This window comes from Ailuropoda melanoleuca, chromosome 2 (assembly GCF_002007445.2).
Source record: "Ailuropoda melanoleuca isolate Jingjing chromosome 2, ASM200744v2, whole genome shotgun sequence".
Classification (NCBI taxonomy): Eukaryota; Metazoa; Chordata; class Mammalia; order Carnivora; family Ursidae; genus Ailuropoda; species Ailuropoda melanoleuca.
In genome coordinates, this window is record NC_048219.1 from 99,989,126 (window position 1) to 100,011,888 (window position 22,763).

Genomic DNA, 22,763 nt, shown 5'->3' on the forward strand with positions numbered 1-22,763 from the left:
TTCTATTTTTTCTTTTATTTGCCGTTAACTCTTTTTGTTTGTTTGTTTGCTTAGAGAGGGAGAGAGAGGGAGTGGGGCGGAGGGAGACGGAGAGAGAGAATTTTAGGCAGGCTCTGTGCCCAGCACGGAGCCCAATGTGAGGCTTGATCTTATAATCATGACCTGAGCTAAAATCAAGAGTTGGACACTTAACCAACTGAGCCACCCAGGTGCCCGTGCCATTAACTCTTAAAAATCACATCAAACTTTAGTTTGTTTTGCTATTTGGAACACATACTGATTTATAGTTGATTTCCCCTCCTAGAGTTTATAACGGCCTTTCCTTTTGCTGAATGATGTACCTTTATATAAAGTCCTTGAATGTTTCCATCCTCTCAACTGCACTGTCAGTGTGTGGAGTCCGCCCTTCCCTCTATAACTCTCTCCCAGAGCCTTTTACCTTTCCTCCTGCAGGCTGAATGCATGAATATCATTCCAAGACTTTGTTATAATGCTTTACCAGTTGTGACAGGTATTTATGTCCTTTTTTCTTTCTTTTCTTTTCTTTTCTTTTCTTTTTTTCGTTCCTTTTCTTTTCTTTTCTTTTCTTTTCTTTTCTTTTCTTTTCTTTGGGTTTCCAAATTCCTCCTTTTCTATATAGACAATATTTTGTTTGTGAATAAAGATAGTTTTGCTTCTTCTTTCTTTCTTTCTTTCTTTTCTTTTCTTTTCTTTTCTTTTCTTTTCTTTTCTTTTCTTTCTTTTCTTTTCTTAGGGTTTCCAAATTCCTCCTTTTCTATATAGACAATATTTTGTTTGTGAATAAAGATAGTTTTGCTTCTACCTTTCAAATCTAGATGCCTATTATTTCTTTTTCTTGCCTTGTTACATTGGCTATAGTTACAATCTTGATAGAATAGCAAGAGCAAATATCCTTGCCTTATTCCTGATTTTAGGGGCAAAGCATTCAGTTGATTACCATTCACTATGATGTTAGCTCCAGGTTTGTTTGTTTGGTGTTAAACAAATTTATTGTGAACTAAAAATATGGAATGCGGGATGCCTGGGTGGCTCAGTCAGTTAAATGGCTTCCCTCGGCTCAGGTCATGATCCCAGGGTCCTGAGATTGAGCCCTGTGCCGGGCTCCCTGCTCAGTGGGGAGCCTGCTTCTCCCTCTGCTCCTCCCCCTGCTTGTGTACTCTCTCTTTTTCTATCTCTCTGACACATAAATAAAGTCTTTTAAAAAATAAAAAAAAATATGGAATGCTACACAAATTTGTGTGTCACCCTTGTGCAGGGGCCATGCAATCATCTCTGTATCATTCCACTTTTAGACTGTGTGCTGGTGAAGTGAGCACAGCTCCAGGTTTTTAATAGATGCTTTTTATCAGGTTGAGAACTTTCCCTTCTGTATCTCAGTTGCTGAGAGCATTTATCAGGAATGACAGATTACTTCTCTGCACCTATTGAGATGATTATCTGGTTTTTCTTTTTTAGTCTGTTAATGTGGTGAAGTACACTGAATTTTGAATGTTAAACTAATCTTGTGTTCCTGGCATAAGGTCTTATTTGTTCATGATGAATATGATTTGTTAATATCTATCTACCTATCATCTATCTATCTATCTATCTACTCATGAATCATGAAGGATACTGGTCTATTCCTTTCTTTTCCTGTAATGTCTCTCTCTGGCTTTGGTATCAGAATAATACTGACCACCAGAATGAGTTGGGAAGTAATCTTTTCCATCTTCTGGAAGATTTTTTGTGGATTTGGTATTATTTCTTCCATAAATGGATTGCAGAATTCCCCAGTAAAGGCATCTGTACCTGGAGTTTTCTTTGTGGGAAGTTTTTTAACCACTAATTCAATTTTTAAAATAGATATGGAGCTAATAGAGTTATCTACCTCTTCTTGAATAAGATTAATAGTTTGTGCCTTTTAAGGAATTTGTCCATTTAACTTGTTGAACTTATTGGCATAAAGTTTTTCAAAATATTAACTTACTATCTTTTAAAAATTATTTATCTATTTATTTATTTAAGAGAGAGAGTATAAGCCAGGGGGACAGGCAGAGGGAGAGGAAGAAGCAGGTTCTCCACTGAGCAGGGAGCCCAATGTGGGGCTCAATCCCAGGACTCTGGGATCATGACCTGAGCCAAAGGCAGACACTTAACTGACTAAGCCACCCAGCCACCCACTTACTATCTTTTTGATATCTGTAGAATCTGTAGTGATGGTACCTCTCTCAGTCCTGTTATTGGTAATTCATATCTTTTGCCTTTGTTCCCCTAGATTAGGTTTATTCATTTTATTGATTTTTCTCAAAGAACCAGTTTTTCTCTATTGTTTTTCCTTTTTCTATTTCATCAGTTTCCAATCTAATCTTTATTATTTCTCTTTTCTCCTTAGTCTGGATTTTATCTGCTCTTCCTTTTTGAGTTTAAAGGGGTAGCTGAGGACAGTAAGTCCCACCTTTACTTTCTAATGTAGGTGTGTAGCATTATAAATTTCCCACAATTTTTTTTGTGCTTTCATTTTCATTAAGTTTAAAAAAAATACTTTCCAATTTTTCTTTTGATTTCTTCCTTGGACTATAGGCTGTTTTAAAGTATTTAATTCAGCTTCCAAATTTTTGGGGGGAAGGGATTTTCTAGATATCTTTATGCTATTCATTCTGATTAAATTTCTTCAAAGTCAGAAAAAAATACTTCTATGATCTGAATACTTTCAATTTTATTGAGCCTGTTTTATGGCCCCAAATATGGTCTATCTTGACAAACCTATGTATATTTGAAGAGAATCCACATTCTATTGTTTTTGGTAGAGTGTTCTAGCAATGCCAATTAGGTCAAGTTGATTGATAATGGTATTTAAATCTTTTACATCCTTACTGATTTTCTATTTACTTGTTCTATCAATTATTGAGAGGGAGGTGTTGAAATCAACAACTATTATTGTGGATTTGTCTGGTCTTTTTTTCCTTTGCAGTTCAATTAGTTTTCATTTCATGTATTTTGAAACTATTAGGTGGATAAATAATTGGAACTGTTGTGTCCCTTCGATGAACTGCCCCTAACCTTAGGTTCCTAACCTAAGGCATGTTCTAAGTGTTTGTGGAATTAATGAATTAATAAATAACTACTGATATTTTCCCAAGGAAGTATGAGTGTGACTTTGGAAAATTCCTGTAATTCCTCTAGACCAGTTTCCTCACTTTTAGAATGGGAAGGGGATGGTAATGGTGAATCTGGGGGGTTAAGAGATTGAAGAGGGTTTTTCAAACCTTGCTGTGGGGGACCTCACAGTTTTGCAGGGACACCCTCCTACCCACTGCCATCCCAGCAAGTAAGTAAGACTCTAGGCATTTTACATGTTGACTTTCTGTGTCAAGTTTCAGCTGATTCGAGGGCTCTGGCACTAAATGAAGTTTGAAAAGCACAGAGTTAAACACCCTGTGAGGTTATCCCAGCTCCAAGATTCTGAGCCTCCAAGGACCACTCCTCTCAGCCAAGGAGACTATGAGAAAATGCCCCATAATGGCCAAAGCAAACATCACAGATCTCAGGAGGAAAGCAGCACAAGTCAGAGGAAGAGCCGCTGAGGCAAACAGCCAGGGAACAGGCAGCTTTCTGTCCGTACTCGTCGCTCTCCCACTGACTGGCCGGGAGACCTTGGGGGTGACTATCAGCATCTCTGCCCACGTTACGGATACAGATTCTCATTTGGAGATTCTCAAAAGGAGCCTTTCTCAACTCATATCTAAGGTTCTTCTTAATTATATGTATGTGTGTGTCCGTCTTTAAAAATGCAGACCATAACTTGGGCAATGGCCGTGGCATTTCACTGATGATCCCGCTGTTACTTAGAACCACATCAGATGTCCTGTCTGGGTTTCACTCGTTCAGGACTTGGGTAGCAGGGAATAGAAGAGTAAGAGTGGGGACCCCACGAGGGCAGGCTGGCATAAGTGAGGGCCTGGGGAAGGAGGCAAGAGCACGAGGTTTGGCAGAAACTTATGCAGGGGCGCAGAGCAGGGGGCCAGTTTTGTTGTTGGCCCTGCACAGGCTTGGACTTAATCTGGAAGAAAATGGGGAGTCGGTGAAGAATGTGGGGCAGGACGGTGGCATGGTTAGAATGTGCTTCAGGGAAGTGACTTCAGTGTGGCTACAGAAACAAAGTGGAACAGAGAAATCTGGGAGGCAGAGGCCCAGGTATGGAAGGGATGTGCTGCCCAAGGATGAAGAACGAATCAATAAAGCTCTGACTGATAGGTCTGGGCTGATGTACTTTCCTTCTCTCTCTATGTATATATACACACACACATAAAAATTTATATAATCATTATATATTATATAAAAATATAAATATATATTATATATTATATAAAATTATAATTAATATATATTCAAGTTTCTAACATATGTGGTTCAGATAGCTTCAGATATACACACACATCATATATATAATATTAGGAAATTAGAAAAGACCATAAAGCTATTGTCATAAACATAAACCAATGCTGAAATTGCCAAAAAGACAGAAACACTGATAGTCCCCAAACGATAAGTGCTGGCGCAGGCAACTTCAAAGGTGAGATACCATTTAACGCTTGCAACTCCAAAGACAGAAAAAGATTCCTAACTAACGCTTCTGTTTTCTTATAAAGTAAGCCTTGAGGTAGACGCACACAGAACACGAGACTTAGGCCAGTTGTCACTTACAAAAATATAAAGCGGGTCATAATTTGGAGACATGGCTAAGGCCTCGGGTGGCTTCATGCCCAAGACTGAGGTATTGCCGGGGAGCTGAGGTGCGGCGTCCTGCTTGGGCAGAGTTATGATGGTGGCTTCATCCTGTGAAGGGACCAAGCGGTGTGTTAGCCTTGATGCCAGGATAAGAGGGGAAACATGGGAGCACTCCTTAAAGGTGGGGATGGGTTACCTCGGCCCCTTGCTTCAGAGCTCGGGCAAGCTTTTGAGGTTTGTAGCTTGTTGACGACTTCTGGACACAGAATGGCTGATACCCTTTAATTTTGTACAGTTGAGGAACCTGAGGTCAAAGAAGACAACTGAGTGGGTGTTCTCGAATATCCGTCACCCACTAATGGGTTCTAATTCTCAACAGGCGCACTTTAGAGCAGCCTGATGGTAAAAGGAGAACGAGCGCCGTGTTGTGAACATCCCACTATGGCGACTGTGAGTTCCGGAGGGACCTCAGTGCAAGTCCCAGCCCTGCTCCGGGTCCCTGCTCTGGGTCCCAGCACACACGTTAGGTATTTGCAATTACTCTTCTCTACTGCGGGTCTACCTGTAGAAATACACTGAGCACTGGTGTGTGGATTTGAAATATTTATATTTTCACAACCAGGAGTGGCTGTCTACGTCAAGGAAGGATGACTAACTTCTGTTCACTTCATCTTGTGCTTTTTCTTAAAGTTTCTAAAGTTTCTAACATAAGTAGTTCAGATAGCTTCGTGTATGAATAATATATTGTATATCCACAGAGTAGAGATCCTGGTTTCCATAAACCACATATGTTATACCTTGCGCATACCATAAAATAACAGCAGAAAAATACACACAGTGTGCTATGGTGTATAATGTACAACAGAACAAAACAAAATGGTACAATTCAAGTTCAAGAATATTTTGTTCACTTGATAAGAAACCCATTAACTAATACCATACAATGGGTCTGACCTGCAGACTGAAGAAGGAAAAGCTCTGCTTGATTTGAGTTTCTGAAGGTTTAATTGGAACCAGTCCAAGGCCACCAGGAGCCTGAAATGTGGAAATCAAAAACATTGAGACAGAATCAATGCTGAGTAAAAGTCACCTGCTTCTGCTGTCATACAGTCCATAACCTTCCTGTGACCTCAGTTCTACCTGATGTGCGGGGCATGGAGACTGCGCTGACCAACCTCTTCTCTTGTCTCGCAGTGTATGGGATCCTTTTCTATTTTCTACTGCTGTGGGTGTTGCCACGTGCCACCCAGAATCCCCTGCGGGCTTAGAGGATTCAGTCCCCCTACCTTAAGGAGTCCTGTTGACAGAAACAACTCTCTGGGGTCAGCCCTCTTAAGCAGCTACCTCACTCAAGGTCGTGTGCCCCCTCCTAGGGCAGTCTGCCTCCAACCACAAGTTGAAACAAAGGTAGAAATGCCGGGTCCTCTCACCCCACCCAAGCTTCAGAGCTCCTCATGAGTCCAGCTTAGGCCTTTGTCCAGGATGGCCGCTCCCCCTCTCCCCGTCCACCCCAGCTCCCGCTGCTTCCCTTCCACAGGGGCTCATCTCCAAAGCACTACTTTCCTGCATGCTGTCTGCCTCGGTCACTCAGAGAACCTGGAACAGCGTCTGACATATTATGGACTCTCAATAAATACTGTATTTTGCCTAATCTAAGACACCATCATTAAATTAATATGATGCATGGCTAATACACCATTGTTTATATGACATTTACCAATTTCAAAGAGGCTAAATATGAAAAGAATTGATGAAATAAAGTATCCATGGAATGAATTACAAAATTCTTTATAGACAGGAGTGCTGAGCATTCTTTCATCAACCCTGAGCAGCAGAGAAGTGTTTGGAGACCTAACTAAGGCACCAAAGGAATGTGTAAGATGGGCACTATTCAAAAATAATGAGATGGGCTGCACAACACAGTGATCTCTTTGTCACTATCACACTTTCTGTGCCATTAGTAGTAGTTGTTGTTGTTATTATTATTATTGAGAGAGAGAGAGGGAGAGTGTGCTTTTGAGTGGGGAAGAGGAGTGGCAGAAGGAGAGGGAGAGGGAAAGAAGCAGACTCCCCGCTGAGCACAGAGCCCCATGTGGTCCTCGATCTCATGACCCTGAGATCATGACCTGAGCCAAAGCCAAGAGTCGGGATGCTTAACCGACTGAGCCACCCAGGCGCCCTCCACCCCATTAATTATTAAGTGTGTTTATCAATGCTTGAAAATCACAGATTTATTATTCCCTAGGAACAACTTAGTCTGATCTTTTAAGTCATTTGGTGATCTAATGCAGAAAACACATGGAATTTCTAAAGTTGGTCCTGCAATTCTTGAGTAGATTAACGTGCGATGTGTAACATATAATGTAGGATGTGCGTGGCAAGTTTTTTCTCTGGAACTAAAAAATTAATTTGCATGTGTGCTTTCAACACCAATTTAAACATGCTTTTTATTGCTAACTACATGAGCTTAGGCAACCTTTTATTACCAGCCATGTGACCTTGTGTCTCAGTTTCTTCCTCCCCGGTAAGATAATAAACCTATCACATAGATTTGCCGAAGAGTAAATACACCGATAAAAGTGAAATGCTTCAGGCACTGCCTGACTCATGGTAAGAGTTAGCTGTTATTTTTATAGAGAAAGAGAGAGAGAACGGGAGTGTGACCCGGGGGGGGGAAGGGCAGAGGGAGAGGGAGAGAGAGAATCCTAAAGCTGGCTCCACGCCTAGTATGGAGCCCGACATGGAGCTTGATCTCACCACCCTGAGATCACGACCCAAACCAAAATCAAGAGTCGGATGCTTAACCGACTGAGCCACCCAGGTGCCCCTTATTTTTATTTCAATGCATCACTGTGCCCAGAAGGCAAGAAAATGAACTGTCACACCTCTTGTCAGAAAGAGAGAGAACTGTGAGTCTCATGGGTTAGAGTATTAGATCCTGGGGCCACCCTTCTCCGGCCTCCCCATTTGCCCATAAAGCAGAAGGGCCCAGCTGAGCAGAGCCCGCCTCCCTAGGCCAGGCCCTCTCGGATTCTCCATGTGCCCCTTTGTTCTCAGGCCCCCTTCCTGGGCTGTCAGGAGGGGCTCTTGTTGGGTTCCAGGCTGGACAGCACCCAGGCCACATTACCAGGGAGCTCCGCACAGCTGAATCAGGGGACAGGCAGGTGGCCGTAGACGATCTCTGGTTTCCCGGTGATCACAAGTCCCTGGGCACAGGTGTCCCCAGGGAGCCTCTCAGGAGGAAGCAAAGGGACAGAGACTGAGGTAGGTCTTGCCATGGCTTCCGCCTAAGAATCATCTGATCGTGCCCGCTCCCCACCCCACAGCCTAACAGTACCCACCAACTCGTTGGAGCTCTGAGGAGGACTGTAGGATGGGAAGGCGAAGGGCAGCACCTCCTTGGGCGATACAGAGAACCGGCCGGAATAATCATCCTGACTGATCTGAGCCAGGAAGTATCTGGAGGCATTCTCGTCTGTGGGTGAAATATGAAAGAGCACCGTTGGGGAGTTCTGCGGTACTTTTATGAGAAACCACCGTCTTTAGTCTCGCATTTGCCATCCGCCGATCAGCGGGCCCTTGCCACATGCCATTTCGGAAAGAATACATATGTGTGTACGCATCCGGTCCCATTTCTGGTTTTCTTTTGTTCTTTACCCCACCCTTACTCCAGTTTTGAAAGATTTATTTTTTACTTCCTAAAAAACTACAATTCCTAATGAAGGGATCTCTAATGAATATTCTTTGTCCTTGTCCGTAAAGAAACAGAGCACGTTAAAAAAAGCACATGAAGACATTGTTTCCAGGGGTCCACACAGGATTCACAGGTAAATTTCACAATATTTTAGACAAGAGTTTCTTCATTAGAAACATTGCTACCAGATATAAAAACAACACAGGAGGGCTTTTTAAAAAGCATAATTAAAGAGCAAAAAACACCCATCTGGGTCTTGAAGGGGAGGAAGAGGCGGAGCTGATACTTGGTGCCTGAGCTCGGGGCACCAGAGCCCTTTCTTCCCTTGGGGCTGTGTGGGTCTTGTGCCCCGGCCCCGGTTTGGGGGCTCTGTCTGTGAGGAGGGACAGGGTCCTGCTGGATGTCCTGCCCAGCGGCTGTCAGATGTGTCCATGGCGAGTTCTGCACAGACAGCTTGTCCCCCGTAGGACTCCAAGCCCCACACCCGCTGCCCCCCAGCCGGCCCCTTTCTGTGATGAAAGTCAAGTCTTCTCTTGCCTCTGATGATGAACTCAGGAAATGGCACTGGATCAGGCCAAACAGAAAAGGATTAAAATGCAATAAAATGTTTTGAAAAAAAATATCCATCTAGATCCTGAAAGAGAGGAAGCATGAAGAACCAGGCTTGGGGCTCAGGCTAGGGAGGGCAGGCAGGGTTTGGAAGGACTGGGGCCTGCCCATGGGTCTGCATATGAGCTGTGGGGTACAGAAGATGGTGACGGGAGCCTGAAAGCCGCTGAGAGCGTGCCTCAGACAGCCCAGTCAACCCAGGCATCTGAGGACTGGAATTCCTTTAAGATCACATGAGATAAAAAGCTTGATGTGTGGGGTGCCTGGGTGGCTCAGTCGGCTGAATGGCCAACTCTTGATCTCAGGGTCATGAGTTCAAGCCCTGTGTTGGGATCCATGCTGGGTATGGAGTCTACTTAAAAAAAAAAAAAAAGAAAAAAAAGCTTTTTGTGCAAATGCTAGGTTGTGACAACGCTAGACGCAGCCGGTGTGTCGACAAGTATGAATGTCGACCACCCGGTCTCTGGTGATGAGAGAACCGAGGGCACAGGTGAGAGGTCAAACCACGGTCAAACTCCACAGATGTCACAACTTGGCTGGGTCGGCCGGCTGGCGAACTATCAGTTGGGCAGGCATTTCAGCCAAACCTGGCCTGGAGGTCTGATTTATGTCCTGGGTAGGCCTGATGGCGGCCTCCCCAAAGATGTCCGCATTCTGCCCCTGGCAGCTATGACTCTGTCACTTTCCATAATTAAAGGGACTTTGCCCGTATGGTTCAGTTAAGGATCTTGAGATGGGGAGAGTGTCCTGGGTAGTCCAGGTGGGCCCAGTATTATCACAGGAGCCACGTGAGGGGAGGCAGGAGGGTCGAAGTCAGAGGAGGCGATGTGACAACTGAAGCAGGGGGCAGAGTGGTGTGAGGAAGGGGCATCCTGAAGCCGGAAAGGCCCGGAACAGCCTCTCTGCAGGAACCTCGAGAAGAAGACAGCCCTGCTGACACCCTGATTTTTAGACTTCTGACCTCCAGCAATGTGAGATTATACATTTGTGTTGTTTAAAGCTGTTAAGTGTGTGGTGATTCATTACAGTGGCCATAAAAAACCCCAAAACCGAATGGATGTGACTTACGAAACCATTTTACCTCTACACAGCTAACCTCCTTATACAGGAAAGTCATGCTCAGACGACTTAGGATCGAAGCTTCGATGCACTTGGCACCTGTGCTCTACCTGTTATTACTGACTGTCTTCCTTGGTTCAGCTTTCTGTTTATGGCCTCTTTGTCCATGTTATGAATAGCATTCAGCATACTGATTAACCTTCGATGAACCATGATCTGGAATTAGAAGGGATGATTTCAAAGTGTTAATTGGTACATGCTCATTTTGGCATTCAGCCGGATTCCGTGCTCACCCACAGCTAAGGGCCGAGGCCCCTCCGCTCTAAGTCAGAATTCACAGGGACCACAGCACGTTGCCCTAGACAGAGGCCACGGGGACTTCAAGGTCTTGGCCATGTTGACTTGCCTGAATACAAAAAAAGACCAAGCTGTCATCTGGCCTTGTCCTGCTCAATTTATGAGCCCCGTTTTTCTATTTCCAGAGTGGAAAGAATGACTAGTTCCACGTAACTTCTTTTCAGTGTATCTGAAGAGTAATGCTCCCGCTGTGTTATTTTCAGAGTGGAGGGACCAAATAAATGGATGTTCTGTAGGAATCGGGCCGTGGATTATGGGCACTGCTAACTGATGATCACTGTGCTTGGCGCTCAGAGTGCGTGCTACCGGGGGGGCCTGGTACCTGCGCTCAGAGCTGTGGCTTAAGGGACCGTTCCTTCCACGATGAATACCCCTTCCCATCCCGTAAGGGACTCTCATTTAACAAATAGATAGTACGAAGTGCCAATGCTGTGGCCAGTTCTGCTCAAGACATGACAGATACGGTTGTTCCTGCCTGCACCAAACCGACATTCTAACTCGTGTGTGTGTGTGTGTTGGGGGTTTATAATAAACATTTAAATGAGTCAACAAGATACATATGGTGAAGAAAATAAAGAGAGTAAATGCACGAGGGTATATTGGGGTGGGGGCTGGGAAGGGGGCTGGTCTGGCCACTGCTGCAAGGGTAATGACGGAAGACCTCACTGAGGAGGTGAGGTTTGATCTAAAACTTGAATAATGAGGACAGACTGATCTGGGGAAGAGAATTCAGAGCACAGGTGCCAGCAAGGATGAAGATCCCGCTTCAGGAACAAATGACACATGTTTAAGGGACAGAGAGAAATCCAGAGTGGCCTTGAAAAAAGTTGTGCACTTCATTCCAGTCGCAATGGGAAGCCTTCGGAGGGTTTTACCATGGGAGGGGTGTCATCGCCTTTCGGCTTTGGGAATACTACTCTGGCTGCCATGGGGGAACTAGAAGCAGGGAGAGCAGGGAGAGTCGCGCTAATCCAGGCCGGGGATGACAGGGCTGGGGCTGAGCTGGGGACATGACAGGAAGTCATCAGGCTGGGAACGTTTCTGCACCTTGATCTGACAGTCTTGCTGGGGAGTGAGGGAAAGACTGAGCCATCGCTCAGAGCAAAACCCCGAACAGCTGACAAGAACTTTTTCACACTGGAGGGCTCAGCCCAGAAAGGCCGGCTGGTCACACTCGCGGGGAAGCCAGCCTGGCCAGTCTCGCTGCTCTTTGCCCATTGTCAACAGCTGTGCCCTCCTCCCTCAGAGCACAGCTTCGCGCTCTTTCCACCACTTTCTTCCCCACGGAGAGCCTCTTGGGTCACCTCTGTTCTGCACATAGCAGCCCACCCACACAGAGCCTCGGCAGGGACAGGGTCCCCCAGGGCCCTGGAGGTTGGCGCGCAGGCCACTGATCAGCGAGCTCTGCCCCTGTACCCCCAGACTGTCCTTAGTCCAGACTGAAAACACTGCTCGATGGACAACCTGTAACATAAACTTCTGGAGTCCCTTATGCATATTCACCCGGTTACTCTTCACGACAACTCCGAGACAGGTCTACTGTGATCCTCAGTTACAGACGAGGAAACTAACAGAGGTTTTGTAATTTGTCCAAGATCAGAACACTCTTAAGTGGCATCAAGAATTAGGGGCAGGGGGGCGCCTCGATGGCTCAGTCGGTGAAGCATCTGCCTTCAGCTCAGGTCATGATCCCAGGGTCCTGGGATCGAGCCCCATGTTGGGCTCCCTGCTCAGCGGGGTGTCTGCTTCTTTCTCTCCCTTTGTTCCTCCCCACTGCTCACATGCGCTCTCTCGCCCTCTCTCTCTCTGTCATAAATAAAACAAAAGAATTAGGGGCAGGCAGCCTGGCTCCAGAGTCCAGGTGTCAACCAGTGCTCTCCCCTGCTTGAGGTACGGCTCTCCTCCGCCAGGAGGCCAGACTGCAGTGGCTGGGACAAGAGATCTACAGGCAGCATAAGATCCAAGAGGCACCAGAGAGATGGCTCGATGCTAATGCTTACAAGGGCTATTTCTTGGGGGAAAAGTAGACTTGCGCTGGCCCAAGGGACAAGTACACCCAGGTGGAGGGGACATGGAATGGCTTCTCAGCTGAAGGGTGAGGAGGTTTGTAGAAGGCAACGGGTTGGTGTGTTTGCGAGATGAGGACTGGGACAACACAGAGGAGGGAGGTGGGGAGGAGTTGGAGGGGTGGCACACAGCTAGACCAAGGAGTCACTTGACACCCTTTATTTTTTTATCCCAATCACAGGAAGCCATTGGAGGCTCTAACGGGCTGGGTGGAAAGTAGTGAGATGACACATCTGGAGGGGAAAGCCACAAGCCCGGATGAGACAGGATCCCATAGGAATTCTCCATTTTATCTCTAGAAGCAACTGATCAGAATCCAATTGTTCTCGAGTTTCCACATGACCCAGCACTTCTACTCGTAGGTATACACCCGGGAGAATTGACAACACAGGCCCACAAACGTGTACACGAATATTCCTGACGTTATTGTTCGTGATGGCCAAAAAAGAGGGAACCCCACAAATGTTTCAGCAGACGAACGGACACAATATGGCGTATCTACAGGATGGAATGATGGGAGAGTATCCATCCATAAAAAGAAATGAAGTATTAGTACAGGTTACCACACGGATGAACCCTGAGAACCAGCTGAGTGAAAGCGCCAATCACAGAAGGCCGTGCGCCCTATGACTCCATGTTTATGAAATGTCTGGAAGGGGTGGATCCATAGAGATGGAAAGCCGATCAGTGGTTGCCAGGGACTGGGGGATGGAGAGGGACATTAATGGGAACCAGGTTTCTCTTGGCGGTGATAAAAAATGTTCTAAAATTAATGGTTGAATTGTTATGCCTTACACCTGAAACTACTATTACATTGTATGCTAACTACACCTCAATAAATTTTTTCTAAATGTTCTAAAGTTAGATCGTGGTGATGGCTGTAGAACTCTGTAAATACATTAAAAACCACCAAACTGTATACTTTACAAGAGTGAATTTTATGGTGGGTGAATTATATCTCAATAAAACTGTTTAAAAAACAGCCTCATTGTTCGACTTTCTTGTGCTGAGGACTAACCAAATTAAAATTTCTGTTTGGTGCTGGGACTTACCTTGCGTGCGGCTTGTTGAAAGCGCTTTAGTGCCCTGAACCTGTTGACCCAGGTATTATTAATGAGTGGATCAAAATTAGGATGGAATTCCTTGATTTTCTGTGAAAATAAAACACAGGCACATCTTAGATTTAAATTTTAACTCCAGGTAGGAGCATTTAATAAAAATGTTTGAGAGTTTGATCCTAATCAAGGTATGATTTCTTTGTTCCGCCACGGAATGAGCATTTATCCTACACTTTAAGTATCCATAGCAGTATAGGGAATATTTCTTGGGTTGGGGCCAAAAGTGGGATTTGAGACATGGGTTTTAATAAATTGACGGTGTAGGGGCACCTGGGTGGCTCAGTCGGTTAAGCGTCTGCCTTTGGCTCAGGTCATGATCCTGGGGTCCTGAGATTGAGCCCTGCGTCAGGCTCCCCACTCAACGGGGAATCTATTTCTCCCTCTGCCCTTCACCCCATTCTTGTGCTCTCTCTCACTCTCAAATTTTCTCATTGTGAAAATTAAAAACTGGGGTTTTCACCAGACACCATCACATGACAGAGGACGCTCAGCTGAAGGGGCTACTGTCCCCATTTTATGTTTGAGGAGACTGAGGCACAGAGACTAAGAAGGCTTTTCCCAGGTCCCAAATCTGAGAGAGAGCTGGGATCAGGACTCTGGCTTCTGGCCTCCTGTCGTGTATCCTTCCCATCAAAGGCAGGGGGCAAGGAACAGAGGCCCAGGGACCCACCAGCAGGACCTACAGACAGAGGCTTGGAGAGCAAAGGGAAACAGAACAGGAGACCAAGAAGGAGAAAGTAGGGGGCGTAAAGGAGGAGCCAAAGAATTTAATGCTGTTGATTTCAAGGAAACATTATGATTTTTGATGCTTCACTTGTAAAGATATAGTAAAAAAACACTCTGAAAATAGAAATTAAAATTAAATATAAATTAAAACTTAGTAAATATCTCTTTGTAAAAGCATTTCTATAAAATTGTTTAGTGTTCTAAAAATAAAAATATAAAGGGCTGCTGATAATTAGCTCCCAAATAATATAAAGTTACCTACTTCTTCTAGATTGTGAACCACCCGTTTCTGGTTGACTTCTGTCTCGATGCGCTGAAATTCTTCATCCAAGACAGGATCTCCTCTATCTAGCTGGGTTTTTTAATCATCAAAAATATTAGATTGAATACAAGTACACACAACTATATATCTCTTCAAAACTGACAGAAACCCATCAAAGGATCGGTCACACCCGGACATGAGGTCTGGTTGGCAGTGGGTGACAGAGGGTTCAAGTGACCATTATAATTACACTCACTGTTTAAACATGGGGGGGTCGTAACAGCTGAGTGGACCCAGAACTTTATTTTCATAACCAGGGCTCAGTAGCTCTGGAAATCACTTCCAAAGCATTTAAAACTCATAAGAAGGATTTTAAGAAACCGTATAACCACGGGAACACAGAGATTTCATTTAAAAAGAAACTTAAGTTTCCAGTTCCTTGGGGCTGATTATGCCAGTATGGGTTTAACAAAGGTACATAATTCCTCCCCTCTCCTGGGTGGTGCGGGTGGATCAGGGATCTGCCCCTTCCCTGGAGTAAGTGTCCTCCTCCAGGCTGCACCCCTTCCCCACCTCCTGCTTCCCTGGGGCCCTGGCGCTCTTGGTCCTATTCCCCAGGAGACATGGGACATGCCCCCGGAAGGCTGGCTGGCTGGGCTTGGATTGGTGTCTGCATACACCTGCCTCCATGGAAAAAGGGACGGTGTCCACTGCAAAAGCTTGTTAGTTTTTACTTATCTGTGGTTTTTATTACTTGTTAAATTACTTCCAAATTTAGCTTGGCTCGTATGTACGCTGTTCGCAATCATTTTTACAGGCGTAACTAGAGGCGATCTATTCTGATCACCACATTAACAAGAGAGACAAGAGAGTTGTAGTGCTGTCACCAGGTGGTGAGCTGTCTAGCTCTGATTTACACATGTCAGAGAGCTGAGTCTGAGACTGTGGACCTTAGCTTCAAAAGACAGATTTTGTGGGGAGAGGCCCAGACTCCACCACCGCTAAAAATAAAATAAATAAAATAAAATAAAACAAGCACCTTAAAGAGAGGATTGGCAAATAGGTTGTTAGCTAGAAGAGAGAGGAGGTTGAGGTCTTATATGATTATCAAGACTCTACTTATTTATGATGAATGCTTTGAAATTTATTATCATCGACCATCTCCTGAGCAAAAACCCATCATCCTGCTATAACTCCCCCCCCGCCCCACCCCCCAGCCCAGCTCTCTTTTCTCAGCTTTCTGCCACATGGCCTGGGCCTCTAGGTGTTCCTTGCCCCTGGGTCACCTGCCAGGATTCAGTTGCCCGATGAGATTTTGCAGACGCAGAGAATAGGGTCTCTGCAACACTTGCAGTCCAACTGCACTGGGGCTCAGGGGCCGAGTGAGTTATGTTAAGGATGGGACCACTCCTTTCCTGCTGCCTTTGGGTACCTTTGCGAATGCTCGCTCCTCTCTGCAGGACTCTCTCCAGCAGCTGCTCATGGCTATCTCTGCAGCTGGCCTGGCCTCCTGGGTCACCCGGAAGGACAAGCCCACATGCAGCCTTCAACGGCCCCCTCTCCCCATGCAAGCCTGATGACACCATGGTCCTTCCTCCTGTTCAAGGCCAATCTTCCCTCCGACAATGGCCTCCTCCCAAACTTCTTCAGCCCTTTCCTCTGCGATTGCTCTTTGCCTTAAGTGAACAAACACTCTCGAGTTTTCCAACTTAGAAACCCCCTCCTTGACACCTCATCCCCCTCGAATGGTCCATGCCCTGTCTCTTCGCCCCTGGTCATCTCAACTTCTCAAGAAACCGGCTACTCACTTCCCTGCATTCCTCGAGCCGTGGCCATTTGGCATTTTACCTCCACTTCTCTCCCGGGATTGCTATCGCTAAGGCAAACAAGGGCTTCCAAGTGGCCAAACGTGCTGCGTCCTTTTCAGGTCCTGCCATCCTGGATCCCTCCCCATCTGCTTTTTCAGTGTCGTCCGGTTCTCCTGACCTTCCTGACCATTTCCCCTCCTGTCTCCTTCGTTGTCTGCTGCTCTCCCCTCAAATCATGAGATTCTCTGGCTTTCCCACCTCGAGCTATGGGCTTCTTACGCCGTTCACTGTCCCCAGGCCATGGCGCTGTTCTGTGCTCTACTCTCTGCTGAGGTACACTTGCTCCAGCAGCCACCACCTGGATGCCCTCTGGTACCCCCAGATGTAACATGTCCCAAATTGAACTTTTCTTCATCTTCCCTCTTCCTTGGTATTTGGGTTCTCATTTAAAATCGCCAGCATGCGCCAAAGTTGGACCCCTAGGAACCATTCTATCCTCCCCCTTTCTTTACCCCTCAGTCACTACACTCGGCACATTTTAAATCATCTCTTAATATGTCTGTGCCCCTTCTGGACTGTGTCCTTCTGGAGGGCAGGGACGGTGGCTCATTCGCTAGCAGAGAGCCTTACAGACAAAGAGAACTTGTTAAATACGCTTGCAAAAGAAATACACAGTTGGCTTTGCCTGGTGACTAAACGCTGGCAATTCCAGGCTTCACTGTCACGCTGACTTACGTGGTCGTGCCATGTCTGTGTCACCTTCATCTTTAAAACAGAAAATATCATCCCATTGTGGGGTGGACAGAAAACTCAATATTTTGTTTTTAAAATCCAATGCGGAGAAACGAAACTACAATCAAATTAATTTCAACGCCAATCTAGTATGTGCCTTCCCTAAATGCTAAGGTTTACTAATGTGATCATTTTACATTCTTTTGTCTCTCTTACACAAAATAAAGAAAGGCAAGACAAATTTATTCAAATATCTGAATTGGACTCTAATCGGATGGTCTAGGAAGAAAAACGTATTCTATATGAGAAATAGATTCTTATCTGACAAGATACATGTTTTTCGTCAATCTCTCCTTCCCAGTGCTAACACTGAGCGTGGGAACTTTACACTCCCAAGCTTAAATATATGTGTTATGGCTGAATTATGTCCCTCCAAAATTCATATGCTGAAATCTTAACCCCTCAGAATGTGACTGTTTGAAGATACAGTTTTTAAAGATGCAATCAAGTTAAAATGAGGTCATAGGGTGGGCCCTACTCCAATGTGATTGGTGTCTTTTGTAAGAGGAAGTTTGGACAGAGGAAAAAAACGTGAAAGTACAGGGAAAAGAGGGTCTAATAAGTCGAGAAGAGCTCATCCCCTCATGTTGCTTAGATCATGCACCTTGACCTACCGCTTCCAGAATGGTGAGAAAATACATTTCTGTTGCTTACACCACCCAGTCTGGTACTGTGTTATGGCAGCCCGAGCAGACTAATACGACACGGGACGATTCTGCAAGTCCTGCCAACAAAGTCCGAGCCCCTGAGAAGCCCCAGGAAGCCCAAGCCAAGCCCTATCTCCTCTGGCCCATGTGTGTCCTGCACTTCAGGGACTATAAGCCTGTCCCCAGTGTCCCCTGCACCTGCCCTCAGGGAACAAGGTCTCGCATGCCATGCTGAGCCCAGGGGTGTGGCACAGTCCCACCAATCCCACCTCTCTCCTCCCCTCCCTGAACCCACAGGTGCTTCCCTGGCAACCCCACTGTGGCCCCCTTCCCTCAACCAGTTTGCCCCCCTCTCTGCCCAGCCCCCTTGAGCATCTCTGACTTGGAACTTTGCTCTGGCTCTGGCTCTGGCGTTGCTCCTGGTCACTGTCTTTGTGTCCCTCTTACTCTCATGCTCTGCAGATCATGTGACAGGTGTATCTCATGCCCAGAACTCCAGCGTGAATTTGAGGTATCCCCCTCCCTCTGAATTTACTACCTTTCAAAATCATAGCATGTCATCCAGGAAGCTTTCCCATTAGATGAGCTCTCACTCCTCTGTGGCCTTTGACTCCCCACAGTATTTAGTAGAGGTTTCTTGTGACATCTACGGGCAGCCTTGATTTATGCTTAACAATTAACTTGTCATCAGCCTCCTCCCCTCCCAACGTAGCAATGTGTTCTCTCTTCTGATGAGGCATCGTGCATAGAACAGGAACTCAAACCATTTAGTGCCACCGATCTCATCGAGTTAGCAGTGATTCTGACCTTATATTTGGTGTTCTCTCTTTGCCGCTCTTCAATAAGTTCTTTTCTAAATTTAAAAGACATATGATCTCTGCCAAGGTGCACCTTCCTGGGGAGAAAAAAAAAAAACCAAACAGCTTCCAGAACCCATCAGAATACCATGGCTAATTGGGAGATGGGAGTGGCTTAGCTATTCTCTACAACTAGGGGGCCTGCTGAGATACTGGAGGGGCCCACGGGGGAGAGAAGTTGTAGAGACTACAGCAACATAGATGAAGACTGTGTTCTACAAAATGAACTGCTCTTCTAGCCTCTCAGTCTGGATATTTATGAGTGAAAAATTTTGGTTGCTCAACGTCACTAGTCATTAGGGATATGCGAATCAAAACCACAATGACCGATACACTGCATTATACCCACTAGGATGGTGGTGATGGTGATGACGATGATAAGAAGGAAGGAAAATAACAGGCATTGCCAAGGATGTGGACAAATTGGAACCCATGTACATTGCTGATGGTGCATCTGTTGTGGAAAACAGTCTGGCAGTTTCTCAAAGAGTTAAACATAGAGTTACCATCTGACCCAGCAATTCCCCTCCTAGATATGTACCCAAGAGAACTGAAAAGATGTGTTCACACAGAAGCTTGTATGTAAATGTTCACAGCAGCCTTCTTCAAAATAGCCCAAAAGCGAATACCACCCAAAATGCCCATCAACTGATAAATGGGTAAAGAAGATAGAGTAGGTCCGTGCAATGGAATATTACACAGCCATAAAAAGGAATAAAAGGAAGTCCTGACAGATGCTATGATGTAGATGAAACTTCAACCCATGTTAAATGAAAGAAGACAGTTACAAAAGGCCAGATACATATGTATGATTTCATATATTTGAAATGTCCAGCATCAGGAAATCTATAGAGCTATAAAGTAGATTGGCGGTCGCCGAGGGCTGGGAGGGGAGACGGAACGGGCAGTGACTGCTTAATGGGTATGGGGTTTCCTTCTGGGGTGATGTAAATGTTTTGGAGTCGAGTGGTGGTGACGGTCCCACCACCCTGTGAATACACTAAAAACAGTAAATTGTATACTTTAAAATGTTTAACATGGTGAATTTTGTGTTTGTGAATTTGAGCACAGTTTAGAAAACTCTGGTATGGAACAAATTGATCACGGAGCCTGGCACATATTCAAAATAAATAGTATCTCTGATTTTAAAAGGGGAGAGGGTGTTTGGAGAACTGCTTGGCTGAAGGAGCCTGGAGAGACCTGGAAGCTAAATACAAATGGTCTGACCTTTGTTTGGATGCTGGATTCTTCCTCTCCGAAAACAAACCAACCAAAAGGCCAGATAGAAAGGACATTATTGAGACAACCTGGTAAATTTGCAGATGGGCTAGTAATTCTAATATTATGGTGTCAATGTCCTTGTTCTTCGGAGCGAAGTGCTCACATCTCTAAGAGCAAAGCTTTGTGATGTCTGTAAGCAGGTGTAAGTGTGTGTGTGTGTGTGTGTGTGTGTGTGTGTTGTGTAGACAGGGGAAGTATATGTGGCATAATGTCAACAACTAGTGAACCAGTGTCAAGTATATATGGGTGTAACAGCAGGTTTAAAAATCTTTCGACAAAAAAAGGCGGGAGAAAGTATTCAGTGAATGACAGAGCCTTCAAAGCTGGATCGAGGATGTGATTGCAGGTGTGTTACAGAGAGGCACAGAAGGAAGGGAATACCCCAGTGCTGGCAGTGGTCATTGCATTATAGCGGATTTTTTCTCCCTTCTCTCCACTTAAAAAATATATATTTTTTCAGGTTTTCTACAATGACAGTGTGGCCATTTTTATAATAGGGACACAGTATTTTAAAAAATGATCTGCAGCGGGGCGCCTGGGTGGCACAGCGGTTAAGTGTCTGCCTTCGGCTCAGGGCGTGATCCCGGTGTTATGGGATCGAGCCCCACATCAGGCTCTTCCGCTATGAGCCTGCGTCTTCCTCTCCCACTCCCCCTGCTTGTGTTCCCTCTCTCGCTGGCTGTCTCTATCTCTGTCGAATAAATAAAATCTAAAAAAAAAAAAAAAAGATCTGCAGTGACTTGGCGTATTTCCCATTAACCCGGGGCCAGACCATGAACAGAGGCTGCTGTGGAAGGAGAAGGTGCTTCTGTGAGACACGAAGGGTACCACCCTGGGCAAGCGGGGTGGCGGGCTGGGGGACATCTGTGAAGGCCGAGGAGGTCTGCGTGTGTTCTCTTTGTCCAGGAAGTGTGGCCATGGGGCATGGGCAAGGGGCCTCTCTGAGATTCTTTCTAAGAGTCTCTTTTTTAGCTCAGTTCAAGAGTTTCTAAAGTTTACTTTAGTGGAGTCTGTGCACATGGATATTTCTGGTATGATCCAGGAAAAACCTGTGGACAAGGGCTGCATTTTGCCTACAGGGGCACAAGACAGACGTCTCACAGCTGAGCTCTGGAACCTTCACCGGGAGCCTCGCCCACCCCAGTCTGCACTGCCAGGCTCCCCAGAGTTGCCTGGGACAGACAGCCCAGAGCGCAGGGGGCTGAGATGGGGGTGGGGTGGGGGGGTGAGATTCGGGGCCCCTAGGGAGATACGGGGTGCTGGCAGCAGTGGCCAACAGGGAGCAGTGTCCTGGCATCTCCCACAGTTCACTCTGGTTCTGCCACAGTCTGGTCACACTTAGGAAAGAGCATGGTTTGGTCACAGTGATTTATGCCTAATGGAAATTTCTAAGGTCCAGTGGAGGAGAGGGAATAATCAAACTTTCCAAAGGGCACACAAAGCAATTGCATTCATCATGTCTCATGTATAAAAAGCCATTACAAAAAACACTGACCTGTCACTTGATATAAATAATTGCTCAATATTTACCACTTAAGGTGATTTTCAATCTCTTCATAAGTGTTCTGTCTGACTTTCTGTTCAAAGAGGGCTTCCTTCATCTGTCTTGTTTTTGAAATCTCATCGCCTTGGTCCAAAACTGAGGGCAAGAGCAAACCATGATTATGCCACTAATCAAATCAGAATCATTTGCCGAGAGAAAAACACATTTCTAATGGTAAAACATAACAGCAATCTAACTGAGTTTTGCTGCTGTTACTCATAAATAGTAAATGTGACAAGTAATAGCTCTTCCCTATTCTGCCAGCGGCGGACTTCTAATGGATCAACAAGTTACCTTCTCTTAATTCTTTAATCTTCAATTTTCCTGGTTCTTGGTTTAAAACAGTTGCCACAGCAAATGGATTCGATAAATCTACAGGAAATCTCAAGTTCTGATATTCAATTTCCTGAGACCAAAATCAGGAGGGAAAATTCATTATTTTGCTTCTCTATCATTCCTTCCGTCATGTTGAGAATAATGCCCAGGTTACCTTAATCTTCGGAGGTTTTAATTTCGGTGGCAGTCGCTGGAAATGTACATGTGTCGCTGCCTTTTCTGGAGGAACGTCCACTTTCTTAGAAAGAGCATTTAATCTTTCAAATTCTTCTAATCTAGTTTAAAACAGATATTAAATTATTATATAATCCAACAACTCAAGGTTCCCATTTTTTTAAAAGATTTTATTTATTTGACAGAAGGAGAGAGAGCACGAGCAGGGGGAGTGGGAGAGGAGAAGCAGGCTCCCCACAGAGCAGGGAGTCGGATACGAGGCTCAATCCCAGGACCCCAGGATCATGACCTGAGCCAAAGGCAGAGGTTTAACTGACTGAGCCACCCAGGCGCCCCAAGGTTCCTATATTTTTTAAGACTTTTTAAGTAGCCTCTACACCCAACATAGGGCTTGAACTTACAACCTCGAGATCATGAGTCACGTGCTCTACTGACTGAGCCAGCCAGGTGTCCCACAAGGTTCCTATTTTCATGTTTCTTCTGATAATATCATGACTTCCGGTCCATCAATGACTCGATCTATACTGAAAATAAATCTGTGTGCTAAAACAGTGGTCTACTAAAATAAATCGTCTACCAATGGCTGTTCTTCCTTACCTTCCCAAAGAACATAACAAGTGGACAACATGACACGCTGAAAAATGCTCTCCTGGTCCTAGTGTGATTCATTTCTCGGCCGTTGGTTCTCAATAGCTGAATCTACTA

General features: G+C 45.4%; 1 protein-coding gene and 1 non-coding gene across 2 annotated transcripts in view; both read right to left on the reverse strand.

Annotated features, from left to right (window-relative positions):
• The window catches only part of CFAP221 (cilia and flagella associated protein 221), a 97,931-nt gene that overhangs the window by 14,701 nt on the left and 60,467 nt on the right, over positions 1–22,763 (reverse strand). The window contains exons 8-18 of the mRNA XM_034641996.1: positions 22,039–22,159; positions 21,843–21,954; positions 21,536–21,644; positions 18,675–18,762; positions 14,621–14,710; positions 13,567–13,665; positions 10,201–10,306; positions 8,070–8,203; positions 5,683–5,763; positions 4,925–5,032; positions 4,705–4,836 (exon numbers count right to left, since the gene is read on the reverse strand). Of these exons, the coding sequence (XP_034497887.1) occupies positions 4,705–4,836; positions 4,925–5,032; positions 5,683–5,763; positions 8,070–8,203; positions 10,201–10,306; positions 13,567–13,665; positions 14,621–14,710; positions 18,675–18,762; positions 21,536–21,644; positions 21,843–21,954; positions 22,039–22,159 (1,180 nt within the window). The remainder of the gene's footprint in view (positions 1–4,704; positions 4,837–4,924; positions 5,033–5,682; positions 5,764–8,069; positions 8,204–10,200; positions 10,307–13,566; positions 13,666–14,620; positions 14,711–18,674; positions 18,763–21,535; positions 21,645–21,842; positions 21,955–22,038; positions 22,160–22,763) is intronic.
• On the reverse strand, positions 1,232–1,337 carry LOC117801216. Its single transcript, XR_004623746.1, has one exon. It is a non-coding gene; the product is annotated as a U6 spliceosomal RNA (small nuclear RNA).